Source organism: Colobus angolensis, unplaced genomic scaffold (genome assembly GCF_000951035.1).
Source record: "Colobus angolensis palliatus isolate OR3802 unplaced genomic scaffold, Cang.pa_1.0 Scaffold104, whole genome shotgun sequence".
NCBI lineage: Eukaryota > Metazoa > Chordata > Mammalia > Primates > Cercopithecidae > Colobus > Colobus angolensis.
The window spans coordinates 8701394-8725735 of record NW_012111364.1 but is presented as its reverse complement, the minus strand read 5'-3'; the positions used below and the strand labels follow the sequence as shown (position 1 = coordinate 8725735).

General features: G+C 37.1%; 1 protein-coding gene across 1 annotated transcript in view; it reads left to right on the top strand.

Moving 5' to 3' along the window:
• GLCCI1 (glucocorticoid induced 1) overlaps positions 1 to 24336 on the top strand; it is a 155200-nt gene extending 130864 nt beyond the window's left edge. The window contains exons 10-12 of the mRNA XM_011943520.1: positions 8300 to 8510; positions 22223 to 22343; positions 23534 to 24336. Coding sequence (XP_011798910.1) covers positions 8300 to 8510; positions 22223 to 22343; positions 23534 to 23879 — 678 coding nt within the window. The 3' untranslated portion in view covers positions 23880 to 24336. The remainder of the gene's footprint in view (positions 1 to 8299; positions 8511 to 22222; positions 22344 to 23533) is intronic.
• Positions 24337 to 24342: the final 6 nt, after the last annotated feature.

Below are 24342 nucleotides of genomic sequence, written 5' to 3'. Positions count from 1 at the left end.
AAGTTTTAATTAATCAAAATATCACCATGAACTGGCCAGTAGCCAAAAAAGGAAAATTGTCTGGTTAACTATGTCAGTATTCCAACATAGTTAACCAGACAACTTGTTCACATTTTTTGGTTTATAAAATGAATTGGTATATAAATAATTAAAAATTATCTTTAGAGTAGAATAGTTATTGTTGTGAAGTTGGTATAGTTTTTGTTTAGCAGCATACTGTAGACAAATGAAGTTTTTTAACTTTTTAGGTTCAAAGGTACATGTGCAGGTTTGTAATATAGGTAAATTGTATGTCACGGGAATTTGGTGCACAGATTATTTCACCACCCGGGTAATAAGCATACTACCTGATGAGGTAATTTTTCAATCCTCACCCTATTCCCATCCTCTACCCTCAAGTAGGCCCTGATATCTGTTGTTCCCTTCTTTGTATCTATATGTACTCAATGTTTACTTCCCATTTGTAAGTAAGAATATGTATAGTATTTGGTTTTCTGTTCCTGTGTTAGTTTACTTAGGATAATGGCCTTTAGCACCATCCATGTTGCTGCAAAGGACATGATCTTATTCTTTTTATGGCTGCATAGTATTCCATAGTATATATGTACCACATTTTCTTTATCCAGTCTACCACTGATGGGCATTTAGGTTGATTCTGTATGTTTCTTATTGTAAACAGTGCTGTGATGAACATGTGCATTCTTGTGTCTTTATGGTAGAGCAATTTATATTTCTTTGGGTGTATACTCAATAATGGGATTGCTAAGTTGAATGGTAATTCTGCTTTGAGTTCTTTGAGAAATCACCACAGTGCTTTCCACAGTGGCTAAACTTATTTACATTCCCACCAGCGGTGTATAAGCATTCCCTTTTCTCCACAAACTTGCCAACATCTGTTTTTTTGGCTTTTTTGTTTAGTTTTGGGTTTTTTGGTGACGGAGTCTCACTGTGTTGCCCAGGTTGGCATGCAATGGCGCAGTCTTGACTCACTGCAACTTCCGTCTCCCGGGTTCAAGTGATTCTCCTGCCTCAGCCTCCCAAATGGCTGGGACGGCAGGTGCATGCTGCCACGCCCGACTTTTTTTTTTTTTTTTTTTTTTTTTTTTTTTAGTACAGGCAAGGTCTTGCTAATTTGTCCAGGCTTGTCTCAAACTCCAGAGCTCAAGAATCCTCTTGCCTTGGCCTCCCAAAGTGCTGGGATTATAATTACAGGCATGAGCCATCACACCTGGCCATTTGCCCACTTTTTAATGGGATTCTTTGTTTTTTGCTGTTCATTTGTTTTCATTTCTTAGATTCTGGATATTAGACCTTTGTCAGATGCATAGTTTGCAAACATTTTCTCCCATTATGTAGGTTGTCTGTGTACTCTGTTGTTGAAAACTCTTGTTGTGCAAAAGCTCTTTAGTTTAGTTAGGTCCCATTTGTCAATTTTTGGTTTTGTTGCAGTTGCTTTTGGCATCTTTCTTATGAAATCTTTGCCAGGTCCTGTGTCCAGAATTTTAATTCCTAGGTTATCTTCCAGTGTTTTTATAGTTTCAGGTTTTATATTTAAATCTTTGATCCATCTTGAGTTGATTTTTGTATATGGTGTAAGGAAGGTATCCAGTTTCAGTCTTCTGCATATGGCTAGCCAATTATCCCAGCACCATTTATTGAATAGGGAGTCCTTTCGCCATTGCTTATTTTTCTCAACTTTGTCAAAGAACAGATGGTTATAGGTGTGCAGTATTATTTCTGGGCTCTCTCTTCTGTTCCATTGGTCTATATGTCTGCTTTTGTACCAGTACCATGTTTTGGTTACTATATCCTTGTAGTATAGTATGAAGTCAGGTCATGTGTTGCCTGCAGCTGTGTTCTTCTTGCCTAGGACTACTTTGGCTATTCAGGCTCCTTTTTGGTTCTATATGAATTTTAAAATAGATTTTTCTAATTCTGTGAGGAACATCATTGGAAATTTGATGGGAACAGCAATGAATCTGGAAATTGCTTTGGACAGTATGGCTTTTTTGGGTTTTGTTTTTTTTTTTTTGGAGACAGTCTTGCCGCTCAGTCGCCAGGCTGAAGTGCAGTGGCATGATCTCGGCTCACTGCAACCTCCACCTCCCAGGTTCCAACAATTCCCCTGCCTCAGCCTCCTGAGCAGCTGGGACTACAAGCGTGTGCCACCATGCCCAGCTAATTATTATTATTATTATTTTATATTTTAGTAGAGACGGGGTTTCATTGTGTTGGCCAGGATGGCCTTGATCACTTGACTGCGTGATCTGCCCACCTCGGCCCCCCAAAGTGCTAGGATTACGAGGATGAGCCACCGCGCTAGTATGGCCATTTTAACAATATTTATACTTCCTATTCATGAGCATGGAATGTTTTTCCATCTGATATTGTCATTTCTAATTTCATTGAGCAGTGGTTTATAATTCTCATTCTAGAGATCTTTCCCTTCCCTAGATAGCTGTATTCCTAGGTAGTTTATTCTTTTTATGGCTATTGTGAATGAGATTGTGTTCTTCATTTGGCTCTCAGCTTTGATATTGTTAGTATGTAGAGATGCTACTGATTTTTGTACGTTTTGTTTCTTAATAAATACTTTGCTGAAGTTGTTTATCGGATCAAGGAGCTTTTGGGCAGAGATTATGGGATTTTCTAAGTATAGAATCATATTGTCTGCAACCAGGGATCATGTGCCTTTACTCTTCCTGTTTGGCTGTCTTTTATTTCTTTCTCTTGCTTGATTGCTCCGGCCAGGACTTCCAGTACTATGTTGAACAGGAGTGGTGAGAGAGGGCATTCTTGTTTCATTACAGTTTTCAAGGGAATGCTTCCAGCTTTTGCCCATTCGGTATGACATTGGCTGTGGGTTTTTCTTAGATGGCTCTTATTATCTTGAAGTATGTTCCTTCAGTGCCTAGTTTGTTGGAGGTTTTTAACATGAAGGGATGTTGGATTTTATTGAAAGCCATTTCTACATCTATTAAGATAATTATGTGGTTTCCGTTTTTACTTGTATTTGATGAATCACATTTATTGATATGCATATGTTGAACCAACATTGCATCCCAGGGATAAAGTCTGCTTGGTCCTGGTGGATTCACTTTTTGATCTGCTGCTGGATTTGGTTTACTAGTATTTTGTTGAGGATTTTTGCATCTATTTTTATCAAGGATATTCACCTGAAGTTTTTGTTGTCATTGTTGTGTCTCTGCCAGATTTTGGTATCAGGATGATGTTGTCCTTATAGAATGAGTTAAGGAGAAGTCCCTCCCCATCAAGTTTTTTGAATAGTTTCGGTAGGAATGGTACTAGCTCTTCTTTATACATCTGGTAGAATTTGGCTGTGGATCCATGTGGTTCAGAGCTCTTTCTGGTTGGTAGGCTTTTTATTACAGACTCAATTTCAGAACTCATTATTGTTCTGTTCAGGGATTCTCTCTTCCTGGTTCAGTCTTGGGAGTTTGTATGTTTCCAGGAATTTACCTGTTTTTTCTGTGTTTTCCAGCTTGTACGCATAGAGGTGTTCATGGTAGTCTCTGAGGGTTTTTTATATTTCTGTGGAGTCAATGGTACTGTCCCCTTTGTCATTTCTGATTTTGTTTATTTGGATCTTTTTTTCTTTATTAGTCTAGCTAGCAGTCTCTCTCACTTATTCTTTCAAAGAATTAACTCAGGGATTTGTTAATCTTTTTTATGTTTTTTTTGCATCTCAGTTTCTTTCAGGTCAGCTCTGATTTTTGTTATTTCTTGTCTTCTGCTGGCTTTGGAGTTGGTTTGCTTTTGTTTCTCTAGTTCCTCTAGATGTGATGTTAAGTTGTTATCTGACATCTGATTTTTTTTTTATGTGGACTTTGAGAGCTGTGAATTTCCCTCTTAACACTGCTTTAGCTATGTCCCATGGAATCTAGTATGTTGTATCTTTGTTCCCATAGTTTCAAAGACTTCCTTGATTTCTGCCTTAATTTCATGGTTTACCCAAATGCCAGTCAGAAGCAGATTGTTTAATTTCCATGTAATTATATGGTTTTCAGCAATTTTCTTAGTATTGATTTCAGTTTTTATTGTACTGTGGTCCAGAAGTATGGTTGGCATGATTTCAGTTTTTTTAATTTGTAGAGGATTGTTCTATGTCCATTGGTGTGGTTGTTTTTATACTATGTGCCATGTGGTAATGAGAAGAATGTATATTCTATTGTTTTGGGTTGAAGAGTTCTGTAGATGTCTATTCGATTCATTTGGTCAAGTGTTGAGTTCAGGTCCTGAACATCTCTGTTAATTTTCTACCTCAGCAATCTGGCTAATACTGGCAGTGGGATGTTGAAGTTTCCCACTATTATTTTGTGGGCATCTAAGTCTGTTTGCAGGTCTCTAAGAACTTGGTTTATGAATCTGGGTGCTCCTGTGTTGGGTGCCTGTATATTTAGGATAGTTAGGACTTCCTGTTGAATTGAACCCTTTACCATTATATACTGCCCTTCTTTGTCTTTTTTGATATTTGTTGTTATAAAGTCTGTTTTGTCTGAAATTAGAATAGCAACCTTGCTTTTTTCAGTTTTCCATTTGGTTGGTAGATTTTTCTCCATCCCTTTATTTTGACCCCATGGGTGTCTTTGCATGTGAGCCTGGTCTCTTGAAGACGCCTACCGTTTAGTCTTGCTTCTTTATGCAGCTTGCCAGTTTGTGCCTTTTAATTAGGACATTCAATCCATTTACATTGAAGGTTAATATTGATATGTGCAGATTTGATCCTTCATTGTGTTGTTAGCTGGTTATTATGCAGACTTCATTGTGTAGTTGCTTTGTAGTGTCACTGTACTGTGTACTTAATTGTGTTTTTGTAGTGGCTGATAATGTTCTTTCCTTTCCAGATTTAGCACTCCTTTCAGGATCTCTTGTAAAGCAGGTCTGGTAGTAATGAATTCTCTTACCGTTTGCTTGTCTGAAAAGGATCTTATTTGTCCTTTGCTTATGTGCTTAGTTTGACTGGATATGCACTTCTCGCTTAGAAATTTTTTCTTTAATAGTGCTGAATATAGGCTCCCAATCTCTTTTGGCTTGCAAGATTTTGGCTAAAAGGTCTGCTGTTGGCCTCATGGGGTTCCCTTTGTAGGTGACCTGCCTATTCTCTCTAGCTGCCTTTAACATTTTTTCTTTCATTCCAACCTTGGAGAATCTGATGATTATGTGTCTTGGGAATGGTCTTCTTGTATAGTATTTTGCAGGGGTTCTCTGCATTTCCTGAATTTGAATGTTGGCCTCTTTAGTGAGGTTGGGGACATTTTTATGGACAATATCCTGAAATACGGTTTCTAAGTTGCTTGCTTTCTCCTCATCGCTTTTAGTGATGCCAGTGCATCGTGGATTTAGTCTCTTTACATAGTACAATATTTCTCAGAGGCTTTGTTCATTCTCTGTTATTCATTAAAAAAATTTTTTTTGGCCAGGCATGGTGGCTTATGCCTGTTATCCCAGCACTTTGGGATGCGAAGGCAGGTGGATCACCTGAGGTCAGAAGTTCAAGACCAGGCTGGCCAACGTGGTGAAACCCCATCTGTACCAAAATTACAAAACATTAGCCAGTCATGGTGGTGGGCACCTATAATCCCAGCTACTCAGGAGGCTGAGGGAAGAGAATCTCTTGAACCCAGGAGGTGGAGGTTGCAGTGAGCCGAGATTGTGCCATTGCACTCCAGCCTGGCAACAAGAGCAAAACTCCATCTCAAAAAGAAAAAAAAAAAAAAGGGAAGAAAAATTTCGTCTGACTTAGTTCAGAGAACCAGTCTTCAAGCTCTGAGATTCTTTCCTCAGCTTGGTCTATTCTGCTATTAATATTTGGGATTGCATTATGAAAGTCTTGTAGTGTGTTTTTCAACTCTCTAATCAGTTTGGTTCCTTCTTATAATGGCCATTTCATCAAACAGCTCCTGTATTATTTTACGGTAATCATTAGATTCCTTGGATTGGGTTTTGGCTTTCTTCTGAATCTTGATGACCTTCATTTCTATATTCTGAATTCTATCTTTCTGTCATTTCAGCCATTCCAACTTGTTTAAGAACCTTTGTTGGGGAACTAGTATGGTCATTGGGAGGAAAGAAGACACTGTGGCTTTCTGAGTTGCCAGAGTTCTTGCACTGGTTCTTTCTCGCCTGTGTGGGCTAATGTTCCTTCAACCGTGGCATAATTTGTACAGTTGGTTGACTTTTCTGGATGTTTTTAGAGTCTGAGGCATTGTACAAGGTTTTTATTTGTAGCTGAGTTATTGTCTTTAGTTTCACAGGAGGGTTTATTAGCAAAGTATTTTTTGTATTGAAGTTTGCACTGTGATTGAAGTTTGATGGCCCTTAAGCGTAATGGCCAGTAGGTAAGCTCTTGCTCAGCCACGTGGCTCTTCTGTATTTCCTCATGATTGCAGCTGTGCTCCCTCTCAGTGCTCTGAAAGTGTGGGCTCCTCTCCCACTCAAGTGCTGGCTGCAGATCTCGACTTGGCACTCCCAGGCTTCAGCCCTGGGGTGAGCTAAGGCTTTATGTTCTCTCTCAGCTTGGAGGCAGCAGGGGAAGGGACCTTGGCAGTGGCTATGGCAGAGGGCCTTTCACTCGTCCCTGGGGTCCACCCCAGAGAAATGCATAACTGCTGCCAGTCAGTATGATTGGCTTGGAGTAGGACAGCTGTGTTGTGGGCTCAAGCTGGGGGGATCCTGGGGGAGACAGACTGACCTCTTCTTAGGGCAGTGGCAGCTTGCTGGAGGTGTGGTTAAAGCACTCAGGGTCTTTGCTCCTTTCCTAGTCCAAGGGTAGCAAGGGGAGTACCACTGCAGTGGCAATGGCAGAGGGTCTTTCGGTTGCGTCTGGGACCTCCACTTCAGAAACACAGATCCGCTGCTACCAGGATGTTCAGCCAGGGGGTGGGGCAGCTGTGCTGCGGGCCTGAGCCAGGAGCCCCACCAGATGAAAGGTGGGGTGCCGAGGGCTCACAGGGAGGAGATGGGCTCCTCTCTGTATGGTGAGTATGTCATGCTAGCAGTGCAAGTAAAGCCCTCAGCCTCTTTGTTTCTTCTCCAGTCCAGGGGCAGCAGGGGCAGAACTCTAAACGAAGTTTTCATTTGCAAAGTTTCGGATTTCAGCCTTCACTTGTTTGGTATAGAAAATATTGATAGGTTTTGAATCTCACCTGATTTTACCTTCCTTCATTTCCCCTCTTGACAGTATTTCTAAAATCTCTGAAATGACAATGATCAGAGTAAGAGCAGTAGACACAATAAATAGTGAAAATAAGTTATAAATAAATTAACAGCATATTGGTTCTTTTCCCTAGCATTGCAATCCTGTGTGTTTAATAACAGCAAATATTTTCAATTATATAGTAACTTAATATAGAGAATTTTACTTGTTAACCTCACTTTGTTAGCACACAAATGAAGAATATGGAGTAAGATGTATTTTTACAGAAGCGGAGTAGTAAAGTAGAAAGATCCCACTGCAGCAGCATCTCTGATGCCACTTAATTAGCTGTGTCACTGAACTATAGGTTCCTCATTTGTGAAAACAAAACAATGGACCAGTGAGCTCTGAGGTACCCTCAGGTCCAAAATATATGCCTCTATGATGGTTTCCTTTTTTCTCTTTCAGCTACTGAGAACAAGGTATTCAAACTAAGGAAAATTATGAGTAGTCCTACTTAGCTGGATACCAAATTAGTATAATTTTATATCCAAATTTTTCTAATATTAAAATTCTTCTGAGTTACATTAATAACCTCTATTGATTACTAATAGAATAAGTCTCTTTATTAGAAATTTTGGATCATTTGCAAAGGAAATAGAAACTATAGTTCTGTTCATGAGCTTTAAAAAATTAAAATAGGAAGGAAGAACAAACAGAAAAATCTGTACCTGTGAATTTGAGATTTCACTTTTTCTTACAAGCAAGTCAAAGTGAGTTTTTTTTTTAGCTTTGTTAATTCATTCAGCAAATGTTTACTGAATATCTGCCATGTGCCAGGAGTAGTACCAGGCACAGGACTCCTGCTGTCCTTGAAGAGTTTTGTGGGATGTGCTGACCTACAGGTACATACAGTGAGCTATGGAATTTTTAAGGCCAACAATTTGTTTTAAAAGAAATGTTTAGTTCAATAAAGGTGACATATATAGAAATTAGCTTAAGATACAAGCTTGGTCTTTAGCCTTTGAAGAATAAATTGGGTCAGTAGTGGTGGAATAGGAAATCAAAGGAAATACCATGCGCTTTCTATGTAGATGAATGTATGCACCAGCATTTGGATGTTTAATGGTATTCCTCTTACAGCCATTGGACATACCAGATGGTCGAAGAGCTCCACTCCCTGCTCATTACCGGAGCAGTAGTACTCGCAGCATTGACACTCAGACTCCTTCTGTCCAGGAGCGCAGCAGTAGCTGCAGCAGTCATTCACCCTGTATCTCCCCTTTTTGTCCCCCGGAATCCCAGGATGGTAGCCCTTGCTCAACAGAAGATTTGCTCTATGATCGTGATAAAGGTAAGAATGGAATCGTCCACTTAGAGGGTTTGTTATGGGGCCTTGCTCATTATACCTTGTCTTAGACCATTACATCCTTTTTTTTTTTCTTTTGTTGAGTGGTGACGTTGTCAAAGATTGGTTAATCTAGGTTTGTTTGTTCATTGGTTTCACATACCCCCTTCTTTGTGACTCTAACAAACATCTTCCATAAATGTGTCAGAGAAGCACAGCGCGTGGTTCTAACAGCTAATGAAAGCCATAAAATGGAGTGTGTACAACTTCATATAATACATAGGTCTTTTCCTTGGTATTGTCCAGAGCGGATGATGGTTATGGTAAAGTTTATGTTTCTCAAGCTTAAAGGTAGATTTTAGAATCAGATTGATTTGTGAGGAAATCATTTCTAAAAATTCTGTTGGAAAAGAGTGTATTTTTAACCAAGTTTATAAAGCTCAGTGAGTACCTACAGGACATCAGGGATTATATTATAGTATGTAGATAAATTATTAACTGTTGAGACCCTCTGGGATTCTTATTTCCTATCAAGCCCAACTATCTCTCCATGTTCTTCTATCATTGTGTCTACCACCACTTGTCGTCCAACACTCCCTGGGTTCTTTCTGTTTCTAGCCCCCTAAGACCTAGCTACAGAAGGCCATGTAGACTGCCCAGCTTCTACCTTCCTACCTACTTGCAAAGAAACACTGAACTTATGTTTATAACAAATTCACTGCTTGTCACCATAGAGAAATAGGTCAATGGCAACAAAAATGTAAAACTATACAAAGTTATATGGTTATAAAATCTTAGGAGTTTTACGGGCCTTGTTCTGAATTGACCCCATCCCCTATGATTGATGTGTTGTTGTATGTAAAATGCCCAGATCATAAGTGCTCAGCCAAATGAATTTTTACATGTGTGTGCTCATGAAACCACTACCTAGGTCAAGTATAGATATAGAAGATTTTTATTATCCCACAAGGCTCCTTGCACCTCTTCCCCAATAGCATCCTTCCTCTCTCCACTTGAAAGTAACCACTTCGCTGACTTCCATCACTATAATTTAGTTTCCCTTGTTACTAGACTCATACAAATTGAATAATGTGGTATATATTATTTGTGTCTGACTTCTTTTACTTATTATATGTAACTCTTCTTAGATGTTAAGTGGAAGCTACTTTGGATTTTGTCCTCTGCTTTTATATGTGGGTAGATCTTAACAGTTCTCCCCTTTCTTGTTGACTCTTTCATTATTGAAGGCCTTGTGGACCCCCTTCCTTCATTAAGGATATATTGAATATAGTACCAGATATCTCTTGGCTTCACGTGGGAAGTCTCCATGTCTTAAAATGTAAGACTAGGAAATTTTTATTTCACTGAAGCATACTGTGAGAATAAACACCTTTAATCATTTCCTCACAACCTTTTAATGTGGATGTTTCACAATAAAACATCTTGCTTCCAGTAGGAATGTTTGTTTTGAAAGCAAATGGAATTGATAATAGTAACTTGATTTAGGTTGTGTAGGTGGTAAATGGAGAAACAAGTCTGTCTTGATTCCAAACTCATATTCTTTGTTATGCCAGTAGAAAGGATAAGTACAGTTCAGGTTGGCCACTTTTGCTACTTAACACATGTACCTGGGGTAAAAATGAAAAGTAGAAATAATGGTGGTAGTACAGCTAGACAGTTAATTCTGGAGTTCTGTTTTCTTTAATACTGTGGATAATTGAGAGATGCTGAACCAAAAAGAAAATGTATTGAGAAGATGGTAGATGAGTTCCATTTTGGTTAACTAGTTGTGAGATTGCCTTCAGGGCCTCTCAGTGAATAGTGGTTTCTGTAGCTCACAGGTCTTCACTTACATCATAAGTTTCAAACAGTGCGTGTTCTTTAATATGTAATAGCTCTTTTTCCTAAAGATGTATAATCTATTTTATTATGAGAAGGTATAATCATGTCACTCTCCTGCCAGGGTCTTTTGCAGGAGACGTTATAACATAGAAGTTAAGAGTAGCATTGGCTTTGGGACCATAGGAATGCATTTGAAAATCCTGTGAAGGTTTGGACATAAAACCTGCATTAATTCTCAAGGATTTAATGAATGGTAGCTGCTGCTATAAAAATAATCACCTTTATTATCACCTGTTAGTTTCCCTAATAGTTTCAGGAAAAAATATCAATTATTTAACTTCCACAGCTTAGTCAAAATCACCTTCTCTGGCCTAGTTTGTGTCAATTATCTAACAATATTAATTCTGACCATTTCTTAGACAGATTAGACCTTTTCCTAAGTTTGCCTTTGTTGGTATATTTTCCTCTATGTCCTTTTGTTCTTACATACCAGATATATGCCTGCATAACACTAACTTCTTTATACCCAACCCCTTTTTTTTTGTTTGTTTAATACGTAAAATGAGAATATTGGTTCAGATCATCTCTAAAGCTAAGGTTTTTTCCTAATAGTTAAAAAATATTTCTTAGTAAATAGGGTAATAATACCTACCTCATATCATCATTGGGGTTACATGAGATATAGCAAAATGCATAGCACAACTTTTTGGCACATAGCAAACAATTAGTGGTGATGAATGTTGCTTAATAGTGATTTTTTAAAAATCTCTTTAGAACTTATAAACATAGAATGGGTTTCAGAATTATTTAAGACATTTCTGTGTTTTCTACAAGATCACCTCAGTTTGAGAATTAAAGCCCTATGACATCAGTTTCATAATATCTACCATATTTAGCTGAGAGGCATTATTTTGTGATTAAGATCAAGTTGATGTTACTACTCCCTGGAATACTGTGTAGCCCTCTGTTATGCAATACAAGGTTTCTAGTTCTCAAACAAATCAAATATTATAAAGAGAAAATGAAAATAGCACCTATCCCTTTTATATATGTAAGTATGCACACATAGGTATTTTAGAATTGGGAGTTGAAATTTATATATTTCAACTGAGGTTATACTTCTAGTTTATTTAAGGAACACTTGTTGAGCGTTTATTGTATGTCAGATATTGTACTAGAGAGTGGAGAAATAGAGACGATTAAGATGTGGTATCGGCTGGGCGCTGTGGCTCAAGCCTGTAATCCCAGCACTTTGGGAGGCCGAGACGGGTGGATCACGAGGTCAGGAGATCGAGACCATCCTGGCTAACACCGTGAAACCCCATCTCTACTAAAAAAATACAAAAAAACTAGCCGGGCGAGGTGGCGGGCGCCTGTAGTCCCAGCTACTCGGGAGGCTGAGGCAGGAGAATGGCATAAACCCGGGAGGCAGAGCTTGCAGTGACCTGAGATCCGGCCACTGCACTCCAGCCTGGGTGACAGAGCGAGACTCCGTCTCAAAAAAAAAAAAAAAAGATGTGGTATCTGTCTTTAAGGAATTTATAGTCTAGTAGGGAGTAATTAGGAATGGAAACAAATAATACACTATTAGACAATGATGTTTAGAATACTAAAAGTATAAAGGAAGGAGTTGTCCAGAAATTGTACAATTTCTGGAACTAATATGTTACGTCATTCAAACTGTAGGCTAGTTTCTGACTCATTTCTTCTTCATGTAAAGCCCAAACTCTGGGTTTTGCTGTTTTTAAAAAATACTAATTATTTCTGTGATCCTAGCACTTTGGGAGGCCAAGGCGGGCAGCTCACTTGAGGTCAGGAGTTAAAGACCAGCCTGGCCAACATAGTGAAACCCCGTCTCTACTAAAAATACAAAAAGTTAGTCGGGTGTGGTGGCATGCAGCTTCAGCCCCAGCTAATCAAGAGGCTGAGACAAGAGGATCAGTTGAACTTGGGAGGTGGAGGTTGCAGCAAACCAAGATCACGTCACTGCATTCCAGCCTGGGCAACAGAACAAGACTCCCATCTCAAAAAAAGATACTAATTATTTCCTATAATGTATGTTTTCTACAACAAATCATAAATTGATGTTTTGTTTATTAGCGACATAAAAGGAAGCTGTATAGCTTTCCTAGAGCTTTTCATCATTATGAAAACAGAATGAATTCTATAATTTTGAAGTCAATTAGAATTGATTTGATTTGGAGTACCTACATATTCTGCAGTTGCTGTAGAGAGATTTGTTCTGTGGTAGAGTAACTAGTTCAGACATATATAGGAGCCTGGATAGACATGGAGGGGAGAGGGATAGCTGTAGTGAATAGCTGCCCTAATGAGGGATGTGCTGGTGAGCTGATTATTTTTCTAGTATTCGTTTTATATACATAGTCTTTTTCTGACTTTGCTAATGTTATTTTTGTGTGTTCCTAACATCTATTTGCTATGAATTATGTATCATTTGAGACCTATAAAATAATTTTAGTTGCATCGCACATTGGTTTTTTTCTTTGCCTGTGTGGATTGCAATGCCAGGACAAAAACACTCTGTCAAGAAAGTTTGAACTGTTGAGAGACTTGTTTCAAGTGAATGGGTTTTTGGTGTTTTGTTTTGATTTTTTACTGGATTTTTCCAGTAACCTAAAGATTGAAGGCAACTTGGTCACACTGGTCACATGTATAAAGTTTCCAGGCTAACTAATAGCCATAGGAACTACTACTGCTCTTCTCTGTGTGGAGAATTCGGAGATCCAGAATAAGAGCACTCATCTTGACATCATCAGAATGTACCCTCAGAGGTAGCTTACATTCTTCCACATTATCATACCCAAAATAAAATGCAAGAAACAAAAATAGCCATTTATGTAATACAGATGGCAGGGTCAGAATATTAGTTTCTTAAGCAGCTCTGCCAGCATTGCTTGATGGTAGCCAAACTGGTGCTGGGCAAGCCACAAAATGTAGACTTCAGTCAGCTACTTATCATTGATCTTTGGCACAGTTCACTTATGCAGTTATAAAATTCTGCAGTTTTGCAGGATATTGTGGAAACATTGATTATTATAATCATGAAATAAATGGAATCATTTTATTCAGGCCAACTACTGAGAGTTGTATTCCAAGAGTCCATAAATTGATTACTTGTAATTTAAGCTATATTTTCCTGAAGGAACAATGTACACTATGTGGATAGAGTTTCCCAAGCCAATGCATATAAGCCTATTTAACTCATTCTGTGACTTAACTCGTAAATATTCATATTGCTAAACTTTTAGTGTTAGGACTGAGCCCCCCTTGGAGGGGCTTAGGAGAAAAAAAAGTATTATTTTGTCTTTCCAGGGTCTAGGCTTGACCCTAGGCAGACTTTTGAAACAGACTGCTTTTGGCATCTTCCTATTCCTTTATACATACATTTTAACATACTTGTATTTATCTCTAGGGTTCTATTTCTTGACCTTTTTTTGACCTGTGCCCTTACTATGCTTTAACCCTCTATTTTTTAGGTAATCAGCCAAGATTTTATGGCACTTTTCTTTTGGGGGTTTATATTGTAAAACCAGATATGACGGGTACACTTCTTTGAGCTACCACACCTTGAAAAATCACTGCTTTTGAACCTGGATGTGTTTATCAAAATATTCTCTTGATATGGTTCTATGATGCTTATTATCCTAGAGGAACCTTTTGGTGGTAAAATTACAGAGTATAAAGATATTATTCCAACAAAGGAGTTAGTCTATAGGTTAAAATTGATCTATTCTAGAATTATGTCCCTAAAGTCATTTTACCTATCTTTCAAGACAGCATCTTAAGATACATACATTCCAGTGTCTAACAGCACAAAATAAGTATCCAGTAAATGCTCTTGTCCCTTCTTTCTGAAAATGTTAACAACTGTACCAATGGCGGATACTGTGATAGCTGTCTATGAGTTATTCATAATTCAAAACTACTTAGGTATACAACTCAGTTTTAGCCATTATTGCTCAGTTTAGAATATAAGCAAATCAAAAATTTTTAACATACCTGCATATATGTTTCATTTAATCGCTTATCTATTTACCATGATGTCAGCTCCAACAAGAATAAATGACCATATTTTGATCATTGCTTTACTGTCAGTAAACTAGTGCCTAACACGATATAGTGCTTAATGGAGATTTTTTTGAGTGTTAAGACCTTTCTTCATGATATGTCCATTTTTTAACGGATATGTTTTTATAGCTATGTTGAAAATGTGTTTTCTTTGAATTGTTAAATTTTATGTTAGGCTTTTAATGTTCATGAAGAGTGTGTGATACTCTTCATAAAAATAAAAACCAAGAGTAATTAAACTAAGATTATGCTAAATTTAGTGATAGGCTCTTGGTGGGAAAGAGGCCATGAAGTTCAAATTTGTTGTTGAAATAAGGGGAAAGGAAGTAACTGCCAAAACTGTCTCATCTTCCCCTTCTTGCTGTTGGTCTTGCTGGTAACCAGTAAACTCTGATAGTAACTGGGTGGAAAATAATAGGTGTCAACTAGGTTCAAGGAAAAGGGAATCTGTTGGATTTTTCCTCCCCCATTATCTTTTGTGTTCCTCTGAGAAGTATCAACTCATAGGGACCGCTCCTTACACTATCTCTTTGTGACACTGACAGAAGGCAGACCCAATGAAGCTCTTGGCTGAGCTATAAGCCTTTAATTAGAAACAGAATGTTAGATTGGAAAGAACTTGATTCATCTGGTCATCTCCTCACATCCCTAATGAAGACACTGGAGTGGAGATAGATCCAAACTTAGTGAAACAGATAGCCTAACAATAATGAACATTGACTCTGGGGCAGCCAGGTTGAATCCCTGCCCTACCACTTAATTATGTGCCCTTGGACAAGCTACTCAATCTATGTATCTCAATTTCCTCACCTATAAATTGGGGATACCTGCCTCATAGAATTGCTATGATGATTAAATGTGTTCAGGTGATTTTATTTGTATTATTTCCAACAGTATCACCACAGTCCTATAGGTCGGTGACACGGTCATTATTTAAAGGTCCCAGAATCTGAGGGTTAGAGAAATTAAGTAACCTAGCTAACTTCCATGGCATCTAGCTGCCAACAAAGATATTCTGTAGGAACCTGATACTACATCTTGCTGCCTTTGCAGAAGGAATAGTCTTTACATGGGCATTCAGCTGTGAAAGGGCCCAGTGTGTAGAGAACAGTAAGATATTGCACGGTTGGGGTATGGGGTGAATGGTGGAGAGTAGAAAACAGTTTGACTGGAGAGTTAGAAAGTTCACTGTTTCATAAGGGCTCCTGTAAGCTTTGCTAAGAGAAATGAAAAGCCAAGGAAAGATCCTTTGTCAGCTAAAGGATATGACCAGCTTCACATTTAAGAACTATAACTCACGTTGACACAGAAGTAGAGGCAGTAGGAGGACAAGATAAGTAGCCATGTTAATAGTCTAGTCTTGTGATTTTCAAACTTCATTTATTCCATACCCTTGTTAGCAATTTTGAATCTGTACCCCTAATAAAAGTTTATATATTTCTAGGTGACATATGTGTATAATTCATTCTACAAACTGTTAGTTTACTTGTTTTAAAAGATAAAAAGTATGTATAAATGTAAAAATAAATATATTTAATTGCTGATATTTTTTCCTACATGTCGGCAGATTGTTTCATGCCTCTTAATTGGGAGACCACAGGTATAGGGCAAAGATGAGGAGGCATAGCAAGGTCAGAGGAACTGGAGGAAAGGGGCTGAAGAAGAGTCAACAGCATTTGGTGGCTGATTAGCTGTATGAGGTGAGGGAGGAGGAGGAAATCAGGATAACAGCAAAGTTCTTATGAAGTTCCAGCATGGGAGATGTGGAAATGATTACCATCATTAATAAGGTAGTAAATATTGGAGATGGAATAGACTTTAAGGTGACTATAATGATGTTTAAGATTCCATGTTGGTTTCTGCCTAAAGACATTATAAGATCATTTCCCTTTAGCAAGATTTTTTTTTAAAAGAGGAAATACTAAATTTTATCTAATATTGCACTGGTAACATTGATAGCATTTTGCTTTGCCTACTCTTTGGAACATAGTGAATGCTCAGTAAATATTTAAGTGAACATTTAAAATTGTAGTGAAAATTTTATTAGAAGTTCCAGTGGTTTTTTTTCCCTAAATGTTAGTAAAATTTACTTGTTTTTAAAGATAAAAGGTAAATATGTATATTGCACTGATTTTTTTTCCCTACACATCAGCAGATTGTGTCATGCCTCTCTTATTGGGAGACCACAGTTGTAGGATACCTTAGGAGCAGTTTAACATGAACAATGTGATTTCAGTTGTTTTTTAAACAACTGATGTTCCTGGAAATTTTGCCATTTAATAAACTTGACAATATAAAAATTAAGATTGTATTATAGTGATTTTCTTGAGATACCTACTTTTGTACAAGATACAAAATATTTTGTGTAATCCAATTTGTTTAGTTTTACCAATAAGATTTGTAAGAATCATTATTTTAGTCTATAAATTGGTTTGAGGACCATTTTCAGTTTTAACTGTCATATCAGATTAAAAGTGACTTGTTTTCATTTTTAATTGTCATATCAGATTTAGAGTGAGTAGTTAGCCTATCAACAATAATGGTTAGCACTGTTGTTCTGCATATCAAGATTATGTTGTGGAAGGAAGCACTGTACTTACTTGGATTACACAAAAACTAAAGAGTAATTTTTTGGCTTAGTTTTGTAAGTTGGTATCAATTTAATTAATACTTATGGAATGATAAGTGATTACAAAATATAAAATACCTCCTACATATAATAAATATTTAATTAATGGGCCTTGGAATGTAAGTTGAGTCCCAGTTATTAAAAAACAATCTGATTTGAAACAAAGTTTCTAAGTGTAAGTAACAAAAGGTTCTCATGTCATTTTTCCCCTTTACTCTTTGCTGAATGCTGATCTAGAGGAGGTCTTACATATAACTGATGTCTTTGTTCATTACAATTCTTTAGCATTCTCACAAGGTGTTAACTTGGAATTTTAGAAAAACCTTAGAGGCTCTTTGTAAAAGCCAAATGTTCTCCTTACTTGTAAGTTTCCAAGTTGGTCTTGGAGTTAACTGAAAATACAGGCTTTTTAATACAATTGATAATACAACCTGATTCTTAAAGTTTATTGCCAAGAAATGATATACAATTGTGTGTTTCTCCTGATTTCTTTAGGCCTTCAAATCCCATTATAGTTGATAATTTCATTTCCTGAAGCAGAATAAGTGTATTTTAACACTAGAGTAGTAATTTTGTTTAAGTACTATTTAGTCAATCATATTTCTAATTTAACTCTTTTGGCTAATTTTATGCTTTAGTATGTCATTGGGTAAAGTGTTGGTTGAACAGTGTACTCACTTTCCTAGTCCATTACCTGGGAAAGATAGAATAAGAATTACATTCTACTGATTATTGCTGCATATACTATAAAAGTATTTTCTTTGCATAGTAGTCTATAGAATCTGCATGCTTTAAGCATTGATTTTAATTTCAGAATGATAGATCTCTTTACACTAAAGGATGCCATCTTGAACTGGCAGAGTTCATTCCAGGCAGTTATAAACCTGGACAACCTGGTACTCCAGATATTATTATGCTTCTGTCTCAGAAACAAAATTTTATCTGTTTGTACCTGAGTGGAGTACACAAATCTATTAAAAACATTTCCTTTACTCTCTTCTGTCAAGAGGGAGCAGAATAGGCACTTAATTTTTGAATGGTTCATTTTTAATTTTCAGATTAGAAATGATGTGTTACTTTTTACTATAATAATAATAATATTCAGAGCTTACTGTGTTTCAGGAACTATCCTAATCCTTTTTTTGTCTTTTGGTTTTGGGTTTTGTTTTTTGTTTTTTTTGTAGAGAGGGTTTCACCATGTTGACCAGGTGGTCTCAAACTCCTGGCCTCAGGTGATCCTCCCGCCTCAGCCTGCCTAAAATGTTGAGGTGACAGGCGTGAGCCACCTCACCCAGCCCTTATCCTAATCCTTTTACATACAGTTTTCACAGCTGTCATGTCAGTGGTATTTTCTATTTTATAGATCAAAAAACAGAGGGATCAGACTTACCCTATGCCATGCACCTAGGCCTGGGAAGAAGTCAGGTGGCCTCACTCCAAACTAATGTTCTTAACCATTTCATGATTGGTTCTCAGATATGGCTGTGCTTCAGGCGCACTTGGGAGCTTTACCCCCACCTCCCCACCCCAAGGCAATGCTTGGCTCCTCCCCAGACTAATTAAATCAGAATCTTTCAGGAATGAGGTCTAGACATTGATCTTTTTAAAGCAACTGGTAAGTCTAATGTGAAAGAAACTCTGGTTAGAACCACTATTCTATTATTGCTTGTTTTAGAATTAATTTTACTTAATTTGATAAAGTAATGTGATAGAGATAATGCACATCTATAGACTTAGGGCTAGAATAGAACCATGGCAGAGATTTTACATACTACCTGCATAAATGAATCAACCTTTATATATGTGATATATATTTTTTTGAGATGGGGTCTCACTGTCACCCAGGCTGAAGTGCAATGGTACGACCAAATGTACAATTTTGTGTACAAGAATTGTGGGCCCCACAATATACCAGATATAATAAAAGTCAGAAGAAATTCAGAAAACTCAAGCCATACAAGTACATGTAGTTTAATATTGTTTCTATATGAAATTCCAAACTTTAATAACTTCTCTAATTTTTCTAAGCTTTAATTCATTATCATATGTTTAAAAGTATTTGATAAGCTACTTGTATTTTAATGGTAAATGTGGTACAAATGCATATGTGTGATCTGTTATAAAACAGCAATCACATTTTTCCATATTCTTGATTTTCAGAGTTGAGTGATTGTTATATATAAAAATGAGATGTGAATATAGAAATATGTAAATATATTCACTGCATTTAATCTTTCTGACATTGGCTATGATGTTAAAAGTCATAAAGTAACATTTAACCTAATCTCAATTGTATTTCTAGTTATGATCCTATATTATTGTCCGAGATACCAGAATGAGAAAACTTACCGTTACTGGTAACAAAAGAGACCGAATTAAGATTACCATGAGACTTCTCATCTTGAATCTCCTGAGCAGGCATATTTATACTTACAATGTTCTGTTATTGAAATGTGGCTATTAAATTCAACACAGAGGTTTAAATGAATAGTAATATTTTTCAAGTCTGGAATGAGTAGCATAGGTTGGTCATATGGGTTGTTTTTAAAGCATGCCACTTTGTAAGGCAAGAAAAAATACATATGTAAAATATGTCGTCTTTGTATGTCAGAACTATTAAAGATCACAGAATTTTAGAGTTCATGAATGGCAGTTCCTTTAATTATATAGAAATCCAGAGAGGTGATTATATTCCAGGTAACACAAAACTATACAACAAGAGCTAAAGCCCCAGACTAGATGTCTGCATTCCCTGACCCCTCTTTACAGTCTCTCCAATTGCATACTTAACCTGAAGGAAAAACTCCAGATTTAGCAAATATTTGTTTATAGTCTCAAAATTTTTTTCTTTTCAAGCTTTGCCTTTCCAGACCACCTAATGTTAAATACATAATTTTAAAAAAACAATTTTTATTGAAAAGGCAGAAAGATATAATAACACTGAATACTGTCTGTCTAGGATAGCAGTATATAAAAAGCAAAATATGTTTAAGAGGGTAAAACTCTGTTAAAAAATTGACTTACAGCCTCTGAAATTAGAAATATTTTAAGAAGAAAATGACTTCATTCTAGATTAACAGGAAGATAATCAGTTTTGCAGATAGATTATCCAACTCACATGTAGCCTTCAGTTACGAGAAAGTCCTTTGAAACCATCAGTAAAATAGTGAGAGAAAGAATGTGATAGGCCTGATGATGTAGTAACAAAAAGAACACAGAAGACTAACTGTGGCCAAGATGACTTTCCTTACGTGATAATAGGGTGGATCCTTAACTACTGACATGACTGCTGATGGCATCAAGCCCATGGTTTGAGGCTGATGCTGCTTGTGCCCTGTAGGCTAAGTTATGTCCAGCGGTAATCTCCATGGAGGCATCTCATGCCATATCTACTTGTATTTTTTAATTTTATTTTTTAAATTTCTGTGGATACATAGTAGGTGTATATATTTATGGGATACATGAGATGTTTTGATACACGTATGTAGTGTGAAATACACACATCGTGAAGAATGGGGTATCTATCCTACTTAACTTATATTTTTGATCTCATATATTTCCTTTGCCTGGTTTGTTGCTGTTTACATAGTAAGGTAAGGTCAAGCCATATTTTTTATATTACACCAAATTTGAGGTATTTTTTATTTTTATTTTTTAATCATGGACCAGTCTTGTCTAGCCTCGCTTAAATAAAGCAGCAAATTCAGACCTCCAATCAGGCTAGTTATGCTTTGTATCAGGCTAAGAGAGACAATCCTATTCCTCCTCCTCCCTCCCATTTGTTCATGCAAGATATAGGATAAATATTAAACTTAAGAAAATTCTCAAATCTGAATATATGAAGTATATGAAGAAACCAAATTTCATTCTGAGACTTAATTTTTTCCAAGAGGCTATTTGGTGCCTGCTCTGTAGGATCATGCATAATAATGATAGAGAAACTGTGTGGTTTTCTAGCTTTCCCAATAGTGTAATCTTATTATTTTGCAGACAGTGGTTTCCCAGCCAGAAATATAAGCATAAATCTGCATTCACAAGACTAACAAGTATTAGTGTGCATCAAAGGCCTTCTTCCTAAGTGTGTATTATAACTTCATTAATGATGATAAAACATTCTTATTACTCAGTTTCTGAATATTGGACTGTGTCCTGTATTCTACACTAAAGCAACTTACCAAAATTGGGATGTACATAATTATGATACTGGTGCTGTCTTTCAAATAGATGAAAATAATACATTTCAATAGATCATGTGCTAAGTATTTTAGCAGTGGGGATTGGTTTGCATTAAGTCAGAATTTGTTTAAATAGGACTATTGTATACAAACATGTTACTGACTTTACAGCTTGGCATCTTACAGAAATAATGACACATTTTAGTGGATTTGAATTTCCAAAATCTCTTGCCAGGTAGGAAAGGGAGAAATTGCATATGGGTTTTATGGCTTTTCATGAATAGACCATTTTCTTTTTGGCCAGAAATACGAAGAAAACCTGTTAGGTAGAGATGTTTGGAGATTTCTCATGTCTTCTAGTAGCAAAAATACAAATTCTGCTGAAACAGCCCTTTTATTATAAACATTTTAAAGGTAAAATTCCCAGCAAATTATGTTTTTTATGCTGGGTAGGTAGAAAGAGACATTTTATAAGCTTGTTTTTTCCCCTGCATACGTGTTATTCATGATATTTAGCAAAAAGAACTTTTCTGCTAAGAACTTTTGTAATGAATATTACTCATTTTTGTTAAATTGGTTGGGCAGTGACAAGGCATGTAGAGAACCCTGTATCATTATAATCTGTTTTATTCTTCTGTATGACTTAAGCACATTGCCCCGTCAGTTGCATTCTTGAAATACATAATAAATAACATATTTGTTTTCAGGATTACAGCTCTGTTGTATTCAAAATGCAGTTTTCTGGACCAAAATGTCCTTCTTTTTATGTTCTGTGGTATGGCAGATTACTGTTGCATTGAAGTTTTTATTTAGAAGAAATGTACTACACAGGGTATAAGAAATAGCTTTGCAATAAAGGAGACTGTGGTCAAAGCATAGGGGCAGTAGTGGATAAATTGTGCAAAAGGCTGTTTGTTTGGAAATCAAATTTAATTTAAAAGAGCTTTCAATCACTAGTTAATATAACTGCTTTAAATTTACAGACAGTGGGAGTAGCTCACCGTTACCCAAGTATGCTTCATCTCCCAAACCAAACAACAGCTACATGTTCAAACGGGAGCCCCCAGAGGGATGTGAGCGAGTGAAGGTCTTTGAGGAAATGGCGTAAGTAATGTCTTTTCTGTCAGCTGGGATCTGCAAAGCTGTAAAGCTTTTTACTGAGACCAGTTGATTACATATGAATCAACTACTCTATCCAGCTGATAATGTGTTTCAAAAGCAAATTATGTAAAGAGAATTGAATAGGCAAGAGAGATCTTACTGAAGGAGAATTGGAGTCTGTATGCTGGAAATGTATAAGCCAATACAAAGAAACTTGGAAACTTATTCTTACTACCTGAAAGATCTATTTTTAATCATTAAGAATTGTCATTTCAAGAACTCTTAATTTAGATGGCTAACAAAGAGACTTTAGGAGTAAAGTTAATATCCATGTGTGACTAGCTTAAAGACAGTGTACTCCACAAGCCGGAAGGAGATTAGTCTCCTTCCCTATAGCCGCCCTATAGCCGCATCTAGCTTGCTTATTCAGACTTTCTGTTCACAAGGGGTTTTCTTAATGAAATTTTAATATGTGTAAGTTAGAAATGAAATTAGAAAAAGAGGTTCATGCTGTAAACACTGGGCAGAGTAGCTCAGAAGACTGTGTGGTTCTTGGATGCACTCATGCCTTTGTTCCAGTGCCGGTGCCTAGTGGAGGGTGCAGTGCTCTTGCAATTTAGAAGGACCCATCTTGCAGGAGCTGGTGGCTTAGCTCCTGGGAACAGGAGGAGAGGAAGGGCTTGTGGACCCAACCTCTGTTGAACTGACTGGCTTTTTGGGAGACCACTGAAACTCTCCCCTCGCCACTCCACCCCCCATCTGTACTAGTGGAGATCTATCTAGAAAGAAAAAAGGAGGAAGTGTTTAAAACTAAATACATGATGGACTAATGCCCCCTGCCTCCGGTGTACTTTTTCTTAACAGAAAAGGTCATTCTAACTTTGCATAATCTTCAGTTATAATATAGCAGACTTTTTCTACCTTCCTAAATGATTAAAAGCAAACTAATGATCTCTATTTGTCTTCCTGGTTCTTTTGAAAATCCTTTTGTCTCAAATACCACTTCCGTGCTGTGTGCATGAATAGTCTGCCAACTGACTTGTGCTATGGAAGATGTTTATCCCTCTGTATACACTTAACCCATCTCCTGCCATTTACATTTTAGCTGTTTTAGAGAACTCCAGTTAATTCAGAAAATGCTTAACTTGTTCTGTGTTCGTGATTATAAATCTAATTTTGTTTTATGGTTTTAGGTCTCGTCAGCCTATCTCGGCCCCTCTCTTTTCATGTCCTGACAAAAACAAGGTTAATTTCATCCCAACCGGATCAGCTTTCTGTCCTGTAAAACTTCTAGGCCCCCTCTTACCTGCTTCTGACCTTATGCTCAAGAACTCTCCTAACTCTGGCCAGAGCTCAGCTTTGGCAGCTCTGACCGTTGAGCAGCTCTCATCCCGGGTTTCATTTACATCTCTTTCCGATGACACCAGCACAGCGGGCTCCATGGAGGCCTCTGCCCAGCAGCCATCCCAGCAGCAGCAGCTTCTGCAGGAACTGCAGGGTGAGGACCACATCTCTGCTCAGAACTATGTGATCATCTAAAAAAGGGGGAGCTGGCCTCCACCCTATGTTCCATGGATTAGGAACAAGATTTCAGACATCTATCTGCATGGAGTGACAAACTTCCTGAACACCACCACCACCACCAATACTTATCAGCATCATAAAGTATCTCTTAAACACTGATCTTGGCAGGGACGGAACTCCTATTCAGCAGTTTTTGTGGAAAGCAGTAATGCTTGCAAAATGTGTGTGTCATTCAGCATTTTAAGTGGAGACTATGCATTTCATAGTATGTTTGACAGATTAGTACTGTGTCCTGTGTTTTGTTCCAGATTCTTCAGTATAAATAAGCTCTATATCAAAAAGTTGCCTGTCTAAACAGAAAATGTCTTGCTGTGTTTTGTCCTATGGAAAATACTGTACTTCAGGATTATGTTTACAATTGATCCAGGTGTTTGTTTCTAACTTCTGTAATACATACAATGCAAAAAAAAAAAAAAAA